This window comes from Benincasa hispida, chromosome 12 (assembly GCF_027475165.1).
Source record: "Benincasa hispida cultivar pf3 chromosome 12, pf3_genome.v1.1, whole genome shotgun sequence".
Classification (NCBI taxonomy): Eukaryota; Viridiplantae; Streptophyta; class Magnoliopsida; order Cucurbitales; family Cucurbitaceae; genus Benincasa; species Benincasa hispida.
The window spans coordinates 54,483,790-54,497,794 of NC_143489.1; the positions used below are offsets into that span (position 1 = coordinate 54,483,790).

General features: G+C 33.1%; 2 protein-coding genes across 2 annotated transcripts; both read right to left on the reverse strand.

Moving 5' to 3' along the window:
* Positions 1-2,001: 2,001 nt before the first annotated feature.
* LOC150032073 (uncharacterized) lies at positions 2,002-3,370 on the reverse strand. Its single transcript, XM_090308375.1, has 2 exons — positions 2,945-3,370; positions 2,002-2,811 (listed from the first exon to the last, which is right to left on the reverse strand). The coding sequence occupies exons 1-2, from the start codon at positions 3,368-3,370 to the stop codon at positions 2,002-2,004; spliced, it is 1,236 nt and encodes a 411-aa protein (XP_090164501.1).
* A 5,829-nt stretch (positions 3,371-9,199) lies between these two features.
* On the reverse strand, positions 9,200-9,958 carry SMAP1 (small acidic protein 1). Its single transcript, XM_039019317.2, has 2 exons — positions 9,821-9,958; positions 9,200-9,677 (listed from the first exon to the last, which is right to left on the reverse strand). The coding sequence occupies exon 2, from the start codon at positions 9,673-9,675 to the stop codon at positions 9,487-9,489; it is 189 nt and encodes a 62-aa protein (XP_038875245.1). The 5' UTR covers positions 9,676-9,677; positions 9,821-9,958; the 3' UTR covers positions 9,200-9,486.
* Positions 9,959-14,005: the final 4,047 nt, after the last annotated feature.

Here is a 14,005-nt window from a genome sequence, read left to right on the forward strand (position 1 = left end):
GAATCAACTTGAAATGTAAGGGAATAAAGAAGGGAGAAGGAATTTTTAGTAGTGAACCTTTCTCTGTGGAAAAATGGTTTAGAGAATAGCATAGTGTGCTTTTGTAATTGAAACCATCTCTCAAAATACAAAACCCTAGCATTTAATTAAATATTTTATATTTAATTTAATAAAATTTGAATCATATTCAAATGATAAATTTCTCTCCTTATTCATATTAATTCAATATTTGAATCACATTTAAATACATTAATTCTCCCATAATATATTGTTTAAATTTGAATCAAATTCATAACTAACTATATAATAATTTATCTATATACATTATATTTTGTATTGATCATATCATATACATTTAGTATATATTTATCAAAGCTAATTTGAACAATTCAAATTCTTCTTTCAAAATTTTGGTCCTTGTTAATCCGTTGTGAGTCGAAGACCTAATGGACCTGCAAATTATAAACTCTAATGATTCAAGATTAATTAATTAAACTCTTTAATTACTTAATCAACATGCATTAACTATGAAGAAAATCATTATAGATTTACAGTTGCACTCTTATGCATTGTAGGATATATTGCATCCATGGATAAAATCAATACACGTAAGTTAATCCTTCACAAGTTGTTCAATATCTGTGTTCTTAAGTACTACTCATCCTCTAATGAACAATTTTTCGACCCCTAAATTTGTTGGGAATTTTATTTCATCATTTTATTTTGTGTAATTTTGTTTTTGTTTTTTGTTTTGTTTTTTTTTCCTAACTTAAAATTCATCGACTTTTAAATAAAAATAAACAAAAAAAAGTTTCATTTCCTGCTTTTTCTTTAAATAAAATAAATTTTTTTAAAAAAATATTTTTTTTCATCTTTGCATTTTAGGGAGAAATGGATTTCGAAGATTTTATGTTCATACAAAATAAAATAAAAGACTTTTTTTTTTTTTTTTTTTTTTTTTTTTTTTTTTTTACAGATTTGGAAGAATAAAATTTTTAAGTTTTGATACACATCCATTCAATCTTGTGTGGGGAGAATAAAAGAATAAAAGATTTTGTGTGGGGAGAATAAAAGTTTTAACGTAAATTTTTTTTTTTTATGGAAAAATTATATCCATTCAATCTTGAAAGAACCAATGTCAAATATTTGTTTAAATCAATCAAATAATCCTCGATTAATTTTTTATTTTTCGTGCTTTTAAATATAAATTGTTCGTGCCTTTTACTCTCTCACTCACTCTTTTTTTTTTTTTTTTTTTTTTTTTTCTCAAAAGATATTTTTTCTCTCACACACACAATACTTACACTAAAAATACCCAAAAAGAATTTTGGTGGCTTTCTCTCCCTCACCATTTTTTTTTCTAGATTTCTCCTTTCTTAGAATCCTTAAGAATAACAAGGTTATTCTTGTGGTCTTGTTCAAGTTCGATTTAGAAGAAGTTCGTGCCAAGATCGAGAGGATTTTTCGTGGAGCTCGAGAATTGTTGTTCTAACTAATGAGAGGGAAATGAGAAAAATGGGAAGTGTGTTTTTCATTCTAGAAAACTCCATATAAATACATATCTTGAATCTAAAAAATAGATTCCATGATGTTAGCAACTAATCCCACTAACTCCACAAGAATAGGAACTTAGACTTGACTACAACTAAAAATAACTTCAACTATTTCCTAAAAGCTAGGAATTGACTAGACCAACTCAAAAACTAATTTGTAATTTTAAGTTACTAACATTCTCCTCCTAACTCAAATACTGCAAACACCTAACTTGCTCTTAAGAGCTTGAAAACGACTCATACAAAACGCAGGTTCAGCAAGTGATCATCCATCTTGTTGTACCATGCCCTAGGAGCTTGCTTCAACCCATAGAGAGCCTTCTTCAACAAATAAACCTTCTATTCTTGTCCTGGTATGATGAATCCATCTGGTTGCTCAACATAGATCTCTTCTTCTAACACTCCATTTAGGAATGCTGATATCTAGCTGATACACCTTCCATCCATGCTAGGCTGACATAGCCAGTAGCAACCTGATTGTGTCCATTCTTGCAACTGGTGAAAAAGTCTCAGAAAAATCAATTCCCCAGACTTGTGCATACCCTTTTTTATGAAAATGTCTCAACCTCTTGTGCCATAACTCAGTGTCATTTACTTGACATTTGAAAGCTATCTGGTCCTTCTCGAGTGGATCCAACGAGAAGCTCTTATGGTGCATCTTTATTTTGAATAACTCATTCCCATTGGAATCAGAAATGAGGCACTTTCCTTCTTCAAACAATACTTTGAATCCCTTCTCTACTAATTGACCAACGCTTAACAAGTTTTTATCAATTTTAGGGACAAACAACACTTCAGTAATCAACTTGGTTCCAGCACAGCTCTCTATTGACATTGTGTCCTTCCCCTTTACTTCTAGATACTCATCGTTTCCTATCTTCACTTTTGACTTGAATGACTTGTCAAGGTCCTTGAACAACTCTTTGTCACTTGTCATGTGATTGGTACACCCACTATCAACCAACCAACCATCACATTGAGTGACTGATGAGAAACAAGTAGTCACAAAGAGTTGATCTTCTTCTTGTTGTACTACAACATGTGTTCCTTCTCGCTGTTGAGTTTTTGCTTCCTTACAAAATCGTTCAATGTGTCCCAATAAATGACATCTTCTACACTTCACATCTGGCCTTCTCCAGCATCTGAAATGTGGATGATTCTGCTTCCCACAATGCTTGCATGTAATACCAGCATCCTTTGCAGCAGACTCTGAGCTACTGCTGCCACTTCCATTCTTCTCTCTTCCACCTTCTCCCTGCTGCACTTTAGCTTTCAATGCTTCCTTCTTGTCTTATCAACCTCCTCTGCTCTTATGCTTGCAAAGCACTAACCACTTCCATCACCTTGAGTTTTGAGAGGTCTTTAATAGTTTCTCAAGAAGCAATGGTTACTTCATATCTCTTAGGTACTGAAACTAGAATCTTCTGAACCAATCTATTGTCAGATAAATTGGTTCCTAATGCTCTTGCCTTGTTAGCAATCCTAATCAACTTATCTGAGTACTCTTTAATGGACTCAGAATTCTTCATTTGCATTCTCTCGAATTCTCGCACCAAGTTCAACGCTTTCATGCCTTTAATCCTCTCATCACCTTCATACTCACTTTTGAGGAACTCCCAGATCTCCTTTGTCGACTTCAAAGCCATAATTTTGTTGAATATGGCAGTAGACACAGCTGCATATAGGCAAGCTCGAGCTTTTGCCTTCCAGATGACCCTCTCCTTATAAGTCTTGATCTGATGTATTGTTAGGTTATCAGGAAGTGGAGCAATCTCATAGTCTTGCTCAATTGCTTCCCAATAATCACAACCCTCCATGTAGGCTTGCATTCTGATAGCCCATGCCTAGTAGTTTTCCCCATCAAACACAGGTAGAGCCAATGAAGAAAGATTGTTTAATCCTAATTTCATCTTTAACAACTCATCTTTAACAACTCTCACAGGTGTATCACTTAGTTTCTCTCGGAGATATTTCACTGATTCTCACTCATAGATCCCTTAAGAATTGAGGGCTCTGATACCACTGTTGTTCTAACTAATGAGAGGGAAATGAGAAAAATGGGAAGTGTGTTTTTCATTCCAGAAAACTCCATATAAATACATATCTTGAATCTAAAAAATAGATTCCACAATGTTAGCAACTAATCCCATTAACTCCACAAGAATAGGAACTTAGACTTGACTACAACTAAAAATAACTTCAATTATTTCCTAGAAGCTAGGAATTGACTAGAACAACTCAAAAACTAATTTGCAGTTTTGAGTTACTAACAGGAATCTTCAAAGGTAAGAATGGTTCTGTCTTAGTTTCCTCTCCAAAGCATGTTATTTCATATATTTATCCTTCATACGTTTTGTTTTAGAACAATGTTTTTGTTTATTCAAAAATCGATTTTAGAGATACAAAGCATTCACACACTTCCGCTTGGGATTCGATCTCTACAAACCACATATTGATCGAGAGTATATATAATAATTTTGGATTTTAACTGTAATTGATAATTCATTATTGCATTTTTAATAAAAATAATCAAATAGTATATTAAATAACTGATTAACTACGAAGTTTTAGAAAACAAATCTCAACAGTTTACACCAAACTCCCCCATCTTATTGTTGATATGTCTGACATCCCATCTTCTGTTGATTTTAGTTTAAAGGGTGACATTATGGTTGATATAATCATAGCTTTACACAAATAGGTCACGGATTATCCACATTAAATGACAACTTCTTACAAATAAAAAGCAGATGCCCATCATTGGTTCAAAGAATCCAAAGAAGATCTTGTCATGGTTCATCTTTCAGAATCTTGATTCATTGTTGGTCCTACAACAAGTTGAAGCCTATGAAGTTTGGTCCTTTTCGCATTCTTAAGCACTATGAAGACAATGCTTACAAAGTGGAACAACCTAATGATTTACGCATCGACCCAGTTTTTAACTATGCTGATTTGTCTAAGTATTTCTGAAGATAACTTTCCACTTAGCTCCCAACTCAGGACGAGCTTTTGTTCTTTTTGGTTTTATTGAATATGATATATTCTTGTTTAAGTGTTTTTAAATATATATATATATTTTTTACATTGATGTAATTTTAGTTATGGTTTAGTAACTTTTTGGTTGTTATTCAAGCCAACCGTATGTGGCTTTAGTTTTTAATCTTTGGTTGTTTTCACGTTTAGATCACTATATAAATTGCCTTTCTTTTAGTAATTAATCAGATTTTGAGGTGCTATTCAGTTGATACTTCTTTTCCAAATCTTGGACACATCAATTGGCAAAAACATACGGAAGCATCGATTTGACCAAGAATAAGGGGCGAGGATGAGCGTAATACTGCAAGCTCTTGTGCGGAGATTCTTCACAAACTTTGGGGATGGGCCCTGCCATCCTTTCCATGCTTTCAATTGACAAAAACGGTGTTGGGATTTATGTCTTAAATCTCGTAATTTATAATCTAGTAAAATAAGTATTTTATTCACTTATTAGTCTTGCATAACTTAATCCAATAAACTAAGATTCTTGATTATTTAATGTAACTTGAACAATATGTGGTAGACATACAGTTGGATCGTGTTCAAGTCATAATCTAAAAGGTCTATAGTATATGAATAAGATTGGATACATTATCCTGGTAACACTAGGATACGATCCACTTTATAGATGTTACAAGTGTTGTAAATGTTACAAATTATTCGATTAAGTCGTTCATGTAATAGACATGCGAGTGGGGTATCCTATATAAAAAGTTTGTATAAGATCAGACTACGAAATAATTAATCTTTCACTATAATACAGTTGATTGAAAATATTAATATTTCATATATGGTCGTAGATAACTCAATCTCAATTGTGAGTGAGTTATGGACTTTTACCTATGAGGGACTGTCATTTGACTTGTATGGGTGAGAGTGACCCGAATTGCCAACTCAATATACCTACTATTTTGGGACATAACCAAGTGAAAAACTAGAAACATAACTACATGAGATGAAATTTACTCATTCCCATCTTTAGGAAAAGTAGAGGAGTTGTTTGCTTAAGTGTTGACTCCGGGTCTTGAACAATGGGCCCTTCCCCTCATTGGCCCGACCATAAACAGGTTGTTCATTAGAGAATTAGTGGGACTTAAGGAACTAAAGGTTATTACAGGAGTAAGACGATAATTTGATTAAACTATAATTATGAAGGACTCGTGAAGGATTGACTTACCGATAAAGGTTATATCCATGGACACATATATCTACGGTGTGAAGAGTGTAGTTGTGGGTCTTTAATGAAATTACCTGCAATTAATGAATGTTGATTAATATTAATTTAATTCAAGAGTTTAAATTAATTAATATTGTTTCACTTGAGCTTCTAATCTGTAGATCCATCAGGTCTCACTACTAGCTCACTGAAAGATAAAACAATATTATTAAAATTTTGGATGAATTTGAATTGTTCAAATTATTTGAAAAATATAATTATGTTTGATACAATTAATATAATGTATATAGATACATTATATTATAAAGTTAATTTTGAATTAGATTCATATTAAAACTAAGAGAAATTAAAATTATATTAAAATTATAGGTTAAAAATTAATATGAATAAGATTCATATTAAAACTAAGAGGAAAATACATTCAAATATGATTTAAATAGGGAGATTTTCAAAAATAGAAAAATAACAGAAACTATTTATATAAAATAGTAAAATTTTAATATTCTTTAATAGAAGCTAATAAAAGTCTATAAGTATCTATCAATATTTTTTTTTTTTTTTTTGCTATTTTTGTAAATAGTTTGACATTTTTTTTATTTGTGAAAATTTCCTTAAATATAATATTAATTAAATATATGATATGTAATTAATTAAATTTAATAAATTAGATTTATTAAATATTATTTAATTAATAATAAATAAAAAAATAACTCCCCAGAAGAGTTATTGGAAGAGTGGTAACTCCCTCTCTCAATGTGAAATGAAGAAAGAGATAAGATTTTTTTTTTTTCTTTTTACATCTTCGGTTTTAACTCTCTCATTCTTTCGAGAATTCCCTCCTTCCCTCATACTTCCAAAAGGACTCCCACAAGCTACGATTCTATAGTAGAGTTACATTAATGGTAGGGTTCGAAACATCTTGATGGGAGAATCGCTAAAAGAACGATTCACTATCGATGTGGTTAATAAACTAAAAATGCACAAACACATCAACACAAATATGAAAGTTCAGACATTTATTTGAAAATTTTAAAATGTAAAAATTTATAAGTCCAAAGACCTATTAAAAAATAGGGAAAATGTAAAGAATTAAACTTACCATTTAACTTTCTTGTTATTATCATTACCATGACTTCGTTTACTTTTCTCAAGCCTTTACTATCGCAATGAGAGATTATTCAACATGCATTTAAGAATCACAAATATGGCAATCTAAAACCTATGTTATGGGTGGGTAATAATGACTTAGTGGTTTTTCATCTTTACTACTTCAACTTTTTGGATATTGGTTTGAAGAATCTAAAACCATTTACATTTCCTGCAAATTCAAACAAGTTTGAAGAATCTTTCATGTTTATACTGGTTAACAGATTTTGGATATTGGTAGTTCCGAAGTAGCTCATCAGTGTCTCATCTCAATGAAATCACTCTCTATTATTCATTCACTCAAAAAAACAAACACATATTCATAAAGGTATTTGTAATACCCAAGTTTAAGAGAAATATATGAATGAACCGATATCACATCTGAATGAGAGAGATCATGATGATGCGAAATTTTGGTCCAAAAATTGTAAAAAATTAAAAGTTACTACATGTGCCAACAAAATGCACCTTCTTTTTCAGTGGTTTAGTCATAGAAACTCCAAAGTTAAATGTATTTAGCTTGGAACAATTCTATGTTGGATTACCTCATGAAAAATTTCATAGAAAGCATGTAAGGACAAAGTATACTAAAAAGATTCGATTGGTTTGTGGGAATAGTCTTCGCTCTTGGAAGCAGTTTAAAATAAGTAGATAGTGTGACCAAGTCGCAAGGGTCATTAGGTGTCGAATTCGGATTTCAAATCTTAAGCCTGGAGCGTTACTATGTTTAAATAGAATTAGTCTAGAACTAAGCTTTCTAGTTGTGTTTGTTCTTCTGTGTGGGGTGGTATACATAATACATCATTATCTTCATGAACTAGAAACTTGCTCATTAAATTTATGGTTCATGGTTCCTGCTCAACAACAAATGCAATCAAGCCAAATACCAAACTTCTATAACCTAACAGAGAAAAAGAACTCACATGACAAAGAGCATGAGCCAATCACTACTTGGGGCTGTTGTGAGTTTATCACACATTGTGGTTGCGATTTTGAGTGAGATGGCAAATCCATCATATACTTCACTATGTGTCTGTCTTCATAAGCTCTCTAACAAACATCCCAAGTCCCAACTGCATCATCTCTTCTAACTGCCAATATGATGATCCCCCCTACATTCAATGATCTAGCAAAACTTACATCAAGAAAGCTACATCGGTATTTGAACCTTCACCTAGTATCCTATGATTGTCATGAGATGGCTAGGGGCCCCAAGTGTACTTTAAACAGAAACTATGTACTGGTGCTAATCTACAAGTTAATAAGTTAATCTAGACTCACTCACTCACTACAAAATCGAATTGGATAATCATGCCTACCCTCCACCCCATGTGGTAATTGGTTTCATGGTACAATGATGAACTCAATAAAAAGTAAATACTAAAGGGCTCAATTAAAACATAGGACTTTCCAGGTTCCACTACCTCAAACATCCTTCTTCCAAGTTGATAAGTGGAGGCAATGCATCTCATATGTTTTATCGATAAGTTCAAACTATACAGAGTGGGGATCTAGATCAAGCTGACTTGAGCTTAGATGATGAGAATTCATTCACCATGATCTAACCCTAATAACAAAACACTCCAACTCCAGCTCAATCCAGTTCAAGAAAAAAAGCGGGATGCCCATGAAATGAAACCTATCAAGAATTCTATTAAAGTTTGTTGGTCAAAACAAACCCATTGTCCACATATAACCAGTCGTTCCAAAATGCAAGGAAAACTCTATCTACTTCACAGATGATAAATGGAAACAAATCCTTCAAGAATTAGCCATAGGCTTGACCATTATAAGGGTGTCCACAACATGCAAGATAATTGTGGAATGAAATGTTATAAATATGACACACGCCCCCACTTTGATGTTCTCAATCCATACTACATTAGTAAAAGTAGACAAACACTAACAGAAATTAACTATAAAAGAAAGTAGGGAGGAGATTATACTTACTGGTGAGCGGCCGAGTTTTTCCAACCAAGAGTTACAGTCCAAGGATATTCTGTCTGACCTATGGTCCTCCTCAAAACCCAAATAGAGTACATAAGAATATATTTGAGAGTAATTTTGAAATAGTTAAAATCACTTTGAAAATCATTCTGAAACATGTTTTTAATCATTCAAAATCAATTTTGATGGTATGAAAATCATATTTAAGAGTGTAAAATCAAACAATACATTGATTTTGAATGATTATTTTCAATAAGATATGAAAATTTTGATTTTAACTATTTCAAAATAACTCTCAAATATGTCCTAAACATCACAAGAAAATGAACAGTTCCTCACATTTTCTGCTACATATAAACACATTCCCCTTACATTTCCTTGCAACTAATGACAAAGATTACAAGGTTAACCAAAAGAAAATATGGGATAACCAATCAAGCACTTCAGAAAGTAATCCATATCAAAAGTATTCAATTCATCACCCAAGCAAATAGAGCAGTGAAATCCCTAAAGGCCAAAACAAACTAGGGCATGGTAGCATCTATCATCTTTGTTTCATCAAGAGAAGCAAAAACACAGAATTGGGAAATTAACTACTTCTTTTGAAGGAAACCACGCAAAAGAATCTCAGTTGATGTCAGAATCATCAAAATCGTCCTCAAAGGAGTTGAAGAAATCAGCGTCGGCGAGCTTGTTCTCGGCGGAGATCACACCCTCGCCCAATATCTCAAGTGGGTCTACATCGTCCACGTCCATGGCGACCGTCGATCCCTGTTCTTCCAACTCCGCAAAGAACTCCATCGGTGTAGGCCTCATTTCTGTGACGAACCAAATGAAGAATGAAAACCAATGGGTTTGTTTGAATTTGAAAGAAGATGAAGCAAATGAAAGAAGATTGAAACCCAAATAAAGAAGAAAGGGATATCGAGACGAAGAAGATGAAGCCGATCAAGATTGTTACCTGATGAAGGAACCAACTTTCCTCCGTTTTTTCTTACTTCGGCTTTGTGCCTGACGATGGCGCGCTTGGCTTGGGCTTATTGATTTCAAGCGAAGGGTTTCTTTTTTACCTGATAATTGCTAGTTGCTAGTGTTTATAATTTCGCTAGTTAATTGTATCAATTTAAATTCGATTTCTTTTTTTTTTTATTTATGCTTTTAAAATTTAGAAAAAAAAATATTCAATTATATTATAATATTCAATTTACATCATCTATTTTATTTTATGTGGATAAACATCGTATATGTTATATAATTTTATCAATTAAATTTCTAAATTTTCATAAGCGAATCAATTTAGACTATCAGTTAAGGTTTCCTTGGTAAATTATCTATGCATCAATTATAATTGTTCATTTTATTAATATGACATTTAAGGAAATCCACACATTGTAAGAATCTAATGCATGGCTCTTCTCTGACCACCGTCCGGTTGAGCTCCAATATTCAAACTCCATATTCAAGAAAAATCTATTAAAAAGTTTGAAGAATTTTGGACATTACATCAGGAGTGTAAAGATATTATTACAATGGTTAAGTCTCCAAAAGAAAATGTTGGATATTTTGAAAATAGTTTGGTTTTATGCTCTAAAGAGTTGTAGAAATGGGGAACGTTTTTTAATAGAGAATTAAAAGGAAAAAACGAAGATTGTAAAAGAGCTTTGCATGCCTCCTATGAAGTTTCAACAGAGGTTGGTTTTGATAGATTTCATAAATTAGAATTTGAGCTTGAAAATTTGCTTGAATAAGAAGAGATTTTCGGAAGCAAAGATCGAGGAAAGAGTGGTTGAAATGTGGAGATAATAATATCAAATGGTTTTATAAGAAGGCATCTTTGAGGAGGAAGAAAAATGAAATTGTGGGGACCTTAAACTCCTTTGGGATATGGTCGAAGGAAGCAAAGGAGATTGAGAATACATTTATTTTTTTTTTCAAAATCTTTTTACATCTATAAAATCAAACAAGGAGCATATTGTTAGGTTCTGAATTCTACTCAACCTCGCATTACGAATGAAATGAATGCTCAATTATTAACAGAGTTCACTAAAGAAGAAGTTGAAGCTGCAGTGTCTCAAATGTTTCCTACAAAGGCACCAAGCCCTGGTGGGTTCCCTACATTATTTTATTAAAAATATTAGAACATCGTGGGATAGAAGACAATTAAAGAGTGCTTATTAATTTTAAATAAGTCTGGCAATATCACAAATTGGAACTCAACCAATATCATGTTTGTTCCAAAAGCTCCAAACCCTCGAAGTGTTGATCATTGCCAGTTTATAAGTCTCTGTAATGTTAATTATAAAATTGCTTCAAAAGCTATTGCTAATCAATTGAAGCCTCTACTGAATGATTTCATTTTAGAATCTCAATCAGCCTTTGTTCCTGGGATAACAATAACAGACAATGTTATTATTGGCTATGAATGTATACATTTCATCAAAAATAAGAAATCAGGAAGAAATGATTTAACTGCTTTAAAAATTGACCTTAGCAAAGCCTACGATGGTTATTCCTCGAAGTTGTTATGTCCAAGTTGAGTTTTTCATGATGATGGGGTTGCTCTTGTTATCAATTGTATCTCCACAACTCAATTTTCAATTATGATAAATGATAAATTCAAGACAAATCATCCCAAACTGTGGACTTCGTAAAGATGATCCAATTTCTTCACTTCTATTTCTTGTTGTTGATGTATTGTCCTCTTGTGTGCAGATGGCTTTAAATAATGGAGAAATATTAGGAACTCCAGTGGCTAATATAAGTCATAAAGTTTATCATTTATTGTTTGCAGATGATTGAATTTTATTCTGTGGAGTTAATGAAGCGGAGTTAATTAATTTGGAAGGGATTCTAAGAGCTTATGAGTCTGCTTCTGGTGCTTTAATAAATTACTCAAAATCTGCTATGTGATTATCTCCAAGCATCCATAAAGATAGACAAGATTACCTATGTAATATTACGGGTATAAGCCTTGTTGATGACTTTGGCCTTTATTTGAGTATCCCTTTTTCACTTTCAAGAAGTATGAGCAAGGATTTCAGATACATTGTTGATAAGGTATGGAAAGTAGTTAGTGGGTGGAAAAGAATATTCTTTTCAACTGGGGAAAAGAAGGTTCTTATCAAAAGTGTAGGCCAAGTAATTCCAACTTATAGTATGAGTGTTTTTAAGCTCCTTAAAAATTTGTGTACTGCAATGACTAAAATCTTTGGTAAATTTTGGTGGGGTTCATCTGATGACAAGAGAAAAATTCAATGGATAAGTTAGGGTAAAATATGTCTTCCGAAATCCATGGGTAGGTAAATTTTAGAGAATTAGAGGGCTTTAATTGTGCCTTGTTAGTCAAACAATTCTGGAAGATTCTTGTCTACCCGAACAGCTTAGTCTCTAGATTCTTAAAAGGAATTTACCTTCCAAATAGTTCGATTTAGATTCTATTCTTGGCTCAAATTCTTCCTACCTTTGGAAAAGCTTGATTTGGGGAAGGGATTTCTTAAAAGAAGGTCTTCGATTTAGAGTTTCTAATGGCCAAAATACCAGAATGTTTGTTAACCCTTGACTCCCAAAAGAGTTAACTTTCAGACCTCTTTTACTAATCCAAGGTTTATGAACTCTAATTCAAGGTTTATAAACTCAATGGTGGCTAAATTTATCAACTATCGATGGAATATTGGTTTATTGAAAAAGGCTTGCAATCCTGGTGATATTGACATCATTTTGAAGATTTCTTTGAATTTAAGACTTGTTGATAAGGTGATATGGCAATATGAGAAATTTGGAATATATAAGTGGATATAAATTGTTCCAGAAATCCAGAATATGTGCTCACTCCTCCAGTTTAAACCTTATGGAAGATATATGGAAGAATATTTGGAAGGTTAAAGTTCCTACTAAAAAAGGCATTTCATGTGGAGAACTATGAAGAATGTTCTCCCTACAAAGCTTAATCTGTTGAAGAAAATAATGGAGATTACTCCCTAGTGCCCATTATGCTCTACTGATTTTGAAAGCATTGATCGTATATTGTTCACTTGTTCTGGGGCTAGGTCCATCTGGAAAATTTTATCTTGTTGTTGGGATTGGTGTCCTAATTCTTCCAACGTCTCGTTGTTTGTAATGATATACATTGTTTGATGAATAAAATAACTATTATTTCATTCTAGCATTTACTCATATCTAATAAACAAGCTCCATGGTTATCTTATGTAAACTTAAGCATGTATATATGATATACAGGTGGATCATGCCTTAAGTAATAACCTAAATAGGTCTGTAGTATAAGGATTAAGGTGGGATACCTGATCCTGGTGACACTACGGATGCGGCCCGCTTTATAGAGGTTTGCAAGTGTTGTAAACTACTACAAATGGTAGATCCTGACCATTCATTTGGAGACATGCGAACGGGGGTGTCCTATATAAAGAGTTTGTATAAAACCGGACCACGAGATGACTAGACTCTGTATATAATGCCGTTGGTACTAGAGACTTGCATCTCACCTAAACGACCATAGGTGACATGACCTCAATCTTGAATGTTTTGGGAACTCCTGCCTTTGAGGGCAGTCCTTTGATTAGTATGGGTGAGAGTGCTAGATTGCCAACTCAACTTGCCTACTTTTTTGGGGGTTTGTCTAATTTGGGAGCTGAGAACTCAATCCACAAGATAAAATTCACTTATTACCGGAAGTAGAGATAAGTAGAGAGATTGCTCCCTTAAGAGCTGATTCCGAGGCTTGAACATAGTGGCCACAGCTTCTCTTTGGAAGAGAGGACTCAATCATAGTAGGACTATGACTTATGTTCATTAGAGGATTCAGTGGTACTTAAGGAGTTAGATGTAACTAAAGAGGCATAACGGTTATTGGCCGAGCTGTACTTACGAGCGATCTGTGAAGGGTTGTCGCGTTGCTGATTGGTTGAGATGGACACATAATATATCTGTGGTAAGGAGAGTTCAGTTGTCGGTCTTTAGTGGAGTGTCTAGTAGTTAACGAATGGTGAATCCCGTGACTAAAGAGTTTAGTCAATTATTCACGTACCGTTAGAGCTTCGAGCTATAGGTCCATAAGGTCTCCTTAGTAGCTCAATGGATTCAGTTGAGGATCAATTCTTGGTGTTGATTTGAAATGTTCAAATTGACAAGA

What these genes read in the sequence shown, in the direction of transcription:
- LOC150032073 (XM_090308375.1), bottom strand. Translation starts at nt 3,370, where the DNA reads ATGGAGGGTTGTGATTATTGGGAAGCAATTGAGCAAGACTATGAGATT. An exon ending in CAGTACCTAAGAGATATGAA is followed by an intron (nt 2,812 to 2,944) that starts GTAACCATTGCT and finishes GCTAAAGTGCAG; the next exon opens with CAGGGAGAAGGTGGAAGAGA.
- SMAP1 (XM_039019317.2), bottom strand. Translation starts at nt 9,675, where the DNA reads ATGAGGCCTACACCGATGGAGTTCTTTGCGGAGTTGGAAGAACAGGGA.